At 31.4% G+C, this 6,692-nt stretch overlaps 1 protein-coding gene across 1 annotated transcript; it reads right to left on the bottom strand.

Moving 5' to 3' along the window:
- Positions 1–946: 946 nt before the first annotated feature.
- On the bottom strand, positions 947–6,302 carry LOC135949086 (ryncolin-1-like). Its single transcript, XM_065498545.1, has 6 exons — positions 6,184–6,302; positions 4,986–5,083; positions 4,874–4,926; positions 2,020–2,065; positions 1,289–1,825; positions 947–1,213 (listed from the first exon to the last, which is right to left on the bottom strand). Exons 1-6 carry the CDS (start codon positions 6,259–6,261, stop codon positions 1,093–1,095), a joined length of 933 nt encoding a protein of 310 aa, XP_065354617.1. The 5' UTR covers positions 6,262–6,302; the 3' UTR covers positions 947–1,092.
- Between the last annotated feature and the right edge of the window lie 390 nt (positions 6,303–6,692).

Genomic DNA, 6,692 nt, shown 5'->3' on the forward strand with positions numbered 1-6,692 from the left:
CCGATTGACTTAGAATCACTTTCTGAGTCGATTAAACGATGTCCGTCCGTCTGGTTGGCTTGCTATCCATGTAAACTTTGTGCGCAGAGTACAGGTCGTAATTTAGAAGATATTTCGATCAAATTTGGTACATATTATTTTTTCGGCCCAAGGACCAAGACTATTGAAACTGGCTGAAATCGGTTCATTATTTCACATAGCCTCCATACAAATGTCCTAACGAAATTGGGCTGTATCGGTCATAAATGTTTAATTTATAAATGTATCTCCACAAATTGCGCTCCAAATAAGTTTTATATATACAAAATTCATGTCACCAAATTTTGTTACGATCGGTCCATAATTAGTCATAGCTCCCATATAGACCCGCTTCCGAAAATCACTTTAACGTGCATAAATCGCTTAAAAATGTTGGTATACTCACAAAATTCAACATAGTAAATTTTCATATAAGCTAGGTACTCTGTTCAAAATTCCGTGCGAAATGCTGTCAAACTACATATAAAATATTTGGAATGAAATATATGCGAAATAATTTCGCAAAAGCAGTACTCTGTTTTTATTGTGGAAAACATGTGAAATACATCTGGCAACCTTATTTTTCCACACGAAATAACATAAGCAGCACTTATTTCGCACGAAATTAAAACTGTCAAACAGCATATAAAATTTTTCGCATGAAAAAACCATAAATTTTCGCAAATATGAACAGAGTACAAGGCTATAGACATAAATCACACGACCTAATTTCATGGTGATCGGTCCATAATTGGTCATAGCTCCCATATAAGGCTCACTTCCGAAAATCACTAAAAAATATAAATTATTGAAATTTTAAAAGAAAAATGTTTTTGCTCTTTTACTTAGTGTAGGGTATTATATGCTTTACTTTATATGCCATACTTTCATACTTGTTTTATATATAGAACAATATAGATTATATCGATTCTATGTTATTAAACTAATATTTTTTTTTTAATCATTTCATAGTTTTACTATGATAGATGTAGCAAACCGGGTTTGGTAGTTTAATATAAAAACGTACAAGCTCTTCAAATGTTCAAAATTATGTGTAGATTATATTAATATATGTTAAAATCTACGACGACGTATCATCATTTTGACATATTTCAGAGATGTATGGTAGCCACTAAATGTAGACCAGTTTATACCCTGGCCATCGGTTTTCTTCCCATACTCTCCATTTAGATTGCTAAGGATAACAAATACCAGTTAATTACATACATTGAAACTATAAGTATTTTTTTGTTAAGAAAAATAAATTCACCTAAAATGACAGCTAAAATACCACCAAGCTCCTTTATAAAGCTGAGCACAATTTCCATTTACTTTAATATCGTTATCACGATCCCTCGTTGTAAACTTATAACCTACATGCTTAAGGGAGTCTCCTGCTGTTCCGGAATATTTTCCCAATTTCTTTAACTTATACTTTAGCGAATCATCTCCAATTGCAAAGCCATCATATTTGGCATAGGCCTTTGTCCCATTCTCATGTTCCATAACAACCATTAGCTCCTGGGGTCCATTGTTGTTGGTCAGAGCATGCAACTTTTGTAAACCGATAAACAATTCACCATCTATGTTACCAAATCCCTTTTCATATGCATGCCAATCCCGATAGAAATCAATGGAACCATCTTGGCGTCTTTGTATAACAATCCAGCCGCCTCCATCTGTTTTTGCATCACAATCAACGTAAAATGGTTGGCCAGTGTAGTGGGGTACTTGGATTTTATAGATGCCACTGCGGTGAGTGCATTTAGTGGCCTCAGTACAATCACTGGGCAGTGAACTACGTTGGCTGATAATATTAAAATACATCTTTAATTATATACTTTACAATATCGATGGGCGTTGACACCTCGTAACTAACATTTCTTTCAAGATGAGTTAACGAAGCCACACAACATCTGTATGATGGAGAAAACGCTTAGAAAGCTTAGAAAATAATTTGTAGTTACTTGGTGCCAATCAGTGATTATCGATATGTCTTACCATTTTTTCGGTAAATTATCAATTCGCATATCAAACATTCCTAGGTCTGTGAAAAATATAAAAAAAACATAAATTAATTTATTGTTTGTATCAGAATAGTAATCTATACAGGACAGTACAATATATTTAAAAAATCGGTTCGCAAATTTCCGAATTTTTAAAAATTCCTCCGATTATATATACCGGGCTACATGTAAGGGAAAATGCAAGAAGAATTTATTATGTTATGGCTAGATAGCGCAAGTCAACTTGCAGTGTACAAGCAAGTCTGTTCTCCTTAACCCTCTACTTATATCTGACATCTATAAAAAAATGTTAGTGGCCCCCTGAAAATAAACATTTTTCACGAATATTCCCGAAATATTTCGTGTTCGCAATAATGCAATGAGCTGTATAAGGAAGAACATTGAAAGGAAACCAGCAAGGAAGGAAGGTCTAACAGATATTGGTAATTCAAAAGAAGTCGAACAACTCCATCGAAGAGCACCGAACACCTCTATCAGAAAAGCAGCTCTTAAAGTTAAATGCTCAGATTCTTCTATGAGCAGAGGCAAAGTTAATGCTAGGTTGAAGTCGTATAAGGTTCAGAAAGTTAAACATCACAAGTCGGTATAGTAGAACTTAGAAATAAAAGAACGAGCGGAGAGATTGAGGTAAAATTTTATAAAAAAATTCACCTGTTGCGTGATGGATAATGAAACTTATGTACTGGCAGACTTTTCAAAACTTTCTGGTCAAGAGTTTCAAACCAAGTGTCAGATTATTTCGACGCGCATTCCTCCAAATTGGAAAAAAGTAAAAAGAAACCACCTTAACACTTATACATTAGGGTGGCCCTTAATAAACGAAAGTTGGATTTTGGCCATTCTCACCCCCCAGTTTGGTGAACATTAGTAAAAAAATCATCCTGAAAAAATTTTAGGTAAATCGGTTGGGGTTAAAACGTGCCGCAAGCCCTCTGAAGTTTTGAGATGCATTTACAAGGGGAAAAATGCATTTTTTTCAGTTTTTGTAAAAATTTTGCCATTAAAAAATTACTTTTGCAATTTAATTTAAAAGAATCGAAATGTGCACGTAATTTTCGTTCTAATGAGAAATAAAAAACAGAAATTGGTCAAAAAATTTTAAAGTTACTAAAAATTCGCCAGGCCATTAACGTGTCTCAGGCAACTAGAACAAGAAATGTAGGAACAAAATTAACATATTTTGATAAATATTCAAATACAAGCTTATTTTTACTTAAAATATGTCCATATTTACTTGTATATGAGTTTTTGTCTTCGTAGGATACCGTTAACCTATTCTTAGGTATGAACAAAAAAATAAAATTTTTTTAACGGCAGTTTCAAAACTCCATTTTAAAATTTTTAAAAATTTTGTTAAACAAATTTCAGAGTTTTTTTATCATCTCATTGGAATTTATTAAGAATATAATAGGGAATGAAAATGTGAAAAAAATATGAAAATATCTCTTATAGTTTTTCCGTACCTGCGATTTAAATTTTGAAATTTTCGAGAAAAACCAATTATTTGGCAATTTTTACTCGAATGAGCTCTATTTCCTTACTCTTATGAATTTTAAGCAAAACTTATTCAGAATATTATAGTCCAGATAATTCTAAATATACTCTGAAACCTTTACTAAAATCGGAAAACGTTAATCCTTAAATCGTGAAGGTCAAATTTTTCAATATTTTGAATTTCTCTTGGAAATATTTCGAAATGTTCGAAATGTTGTATATTTTTGGGACGATTATGATGCAATTTAACAAAAATATAACACAAAGCCTAGTATTTACAAAAACATCAGAAAAATTAAAATTAACCCTATAGAGCACTTGGGGCTAAAATGACCCCAAACTTTTAAAACCATAAACAAATTATGATTTTAAAACTTTGGGGTCATTTTAACCATTCTTGTGCTGTTATTATAAACCCTAGAGTTCATGTTATATTTTTCTTAAGTTTCATCAAAATCGGCCCAAAAGTATATAATATTTCGCTATCTCTCCATGAAAAATTCCAAATATTGAAAAATTTGACCTTTGACCTTCACGATTTAAGGATTAACGTTTTCCGAGTATATTTAGAATTATCTGGACTATAATATTCTGAATAAGTTTTGCTTAAAATTCATAAGAGTAAGGAAATAGAGCTCATTCGAGTTAAAATTGCCAAATAATTGGTTTTTCTCGAAAATTTCAAAATTTAAATCGCAGGTACGGAAAAACTATAAGAGATATTTTCATAATTTTTTCACATTTTTATTCCCTATTATATTCTTAATAAATCCCAATGAGATGATCAAAAAACTCTGAAATTTTAAAATGGAGTTTTGAAACTGCCGTTAAAAAATTTTTATTTTTTTGTTCATAGCTAAGAATAGGTTAACGGTATCCTATGGAGACAAAAACTCATATACAAGTAAATATGGACATATTTTAAGTAAAAATGAGCTTTTATTTTAATATTTATGAAAATATGTTAATTTTGTTCCTACATTTCTTGTTCTAGTTGCCTGGCGATATTTTAATAACTTTACAAATTTTTGACCAATTTCTGTTTTTTATGTCTCATTAGAACGACAATAGCGTTCACATTTCTATTCTTTTAAATTAAATTGCAAAAGTAATTTTTTAATGGCAAAATATTTACAAAAACTGAAAAAATGCCTTTTTTCCCCTTGTAAATGCATCTCAAAACTTCAGAGGGCTTGCGGCACGTTTTAACCCCAACCGATTTACCTACAATTTTTTCAGGATGATTTTTTTACTAATGTTCACCAAACTGGGGGGTGAGAATGGCCAAAATCCAACTTTCGTTTATTAAGGGCCACCCTATTATACATACTTACCCATAATTGTCCCATCGCTATGACAGTGGCAAGGTTCCTGATTATAAGCACTTCTGAAAAGGAATTTAACTATAATTTCGTTCTAGTCATGTTACATATTTAAAAGACTTACTGCTCTTTCAGTTTCTGTATGGTTGTATTTATTAGATTTAAATCGTTGAATAGTTTCTGAATAACAGCGTCTCCGCCCTCAACAGAAATTTGGTTGCACTGAAAATATTAAAAAGAAATTAAAAGTTACGAAGAATCGTTTGAGATAATAATGAATAGGGATTAAGAACAATGAACAGTGAAAGAAGTGGATCAAATTTCTGGCAACCTGGATTCCGAACCAAAACAACTGCTCACGTTTTGAGACCAAGATCGAAACAAGTAAATTTCCGTTCTGAAGTGAAGCATATTCCATGCGCCATTGGTATTTATCTTTGGTGTCGATTCGGCTTGTTGGCCGGGCTTCACATGAGATCTCTTACACTTCGGGTTATCGTAACACATCCATTTTCAATCACAAGTAATGATTCGGTACAAAAATGATTATCATTTATAGCGTTCAAGCAGAATTTCAGACATACTAAATCGTTCTTTAAGTTCTCTCAGCTTAAATTGGTATGGTACACAATTTCTATGTTTTTGGATGAATCCAGCTGCTCGCAAAGGTTTTGAAATTACTCAATGATTTTGCAAGCTCTTGTCCAAATTCAAAACTTAAACTCAGCTTCACCTCTTCTATAGTCGTGGGAAATTATATTAAAATGGGACATTTATAGAAACTATTTCAAATTAAACACAATTATAAAGCAAGCCTCTTTCGATTAACAAATTTGTACAAACTATATTATGTCTCAGCAATAAATTCAGTTATCATATGACCTATAAAGTTCTAGGAACTCATTGGAAACAGTCTACTTACATTTTTACTGGAATAAGTACTTTTTATTGTTTGCGATATCCCAAAACTATTTCATTATAATTTGTCAGGCAATAAAGTATTTCTAAGCGATTGTAAATACACAAGAGAAAACTGTTTGAGTTGAGATTCGAACCCATGCTGCATCAGTCACCAGTATTTGTTGGTCTGTCATCTAACACATAAATACAAACTAACATAATTTGCAAAATGTTGATTTCATTTTATTTTTGAGTTTAAATTTCGGTTTATTGTGTCCATGACGTATTGAAATTAATTTGACGCTGATATACTTTACACTGTCATCTAAGATTGTACTAAGATACTTTGTTGTATTTTTTAGGCCAAGCTGAGAAATCTGTAGCTGTGACTTGAATAATTTTCTCCATCACTTGTAAATTACCTCATCATCCGATGTAACCAATTTAAATATAAAACTGATAAGTACAAGTCTTAGACAAAATGATTGAAAATTTAACATGTTTGTTATTTGTTTAAATTTATCTATTTGAATAATTGAAATGCTCATTCCATACTAAAGACTTTTCAGAAACAGTTTTTGTAATAGAAATTAATTAAAATTGTTACAGTTTATAGTACTTAAGAGTAAAATACTATAGTCGTCCGTTCATAAATACACTACATCTGCAAAGTTAGTCATATCTGAAGATAAATGTTAAAAATAGACCCACTCTATAGTATATGGTGAAATATCTTTTTGTATCTTATGCAATCAGATGAAGATATATTATGCTTTATCAAATGTATAGATCATTTATGGATTTTTGGCTATGAGTACATTTAACTAAATTATGCTGAATATTTCTTTCGATACTCAAATTTTCGAAATATTATTGCCTTACTATTTAAGACATTAGTATGAGAGCTGTGAAAACTAACCCAACAATTTCA

Source organism: Calliphora vicina, chromosome 1 (assembly GCF_958450345.1).
Source record: "Calliphora vicina chromosome 1, idCalVici1.1, whole genome shotgun sequence".
Lineage (NCBI taxonomy): Eukaryota > Metazoa > Arthropoda > Insecta > Diptera > Calliphoridae > Calliphora > Calliphora vicina.

Bases quoted from the DNA above. Each gene is read 5' to 3' on its own strand.
- LOC135949086 (XM_065498545.1), bottom strand. From the start codon at position 6,261: ATGTTAAATTTTCAATCATTTTGTCTAAGACTTGTACTTATCAGTTTT. The intron at 5,084-6,183 runs GTAATTTACAAG...TAATATTTTCAG, and splicing joins TGGTTACATCGGATGATGAG to TGCAACCAAATTTCTGTTGA. The intron at 1,214-1,288 runs GTGAATTTATTT...TGTTATCCTTAG, and splicing joins TATTTTAGCTGTCATTTTAG to CAATCTAAATGGAGAGTATG.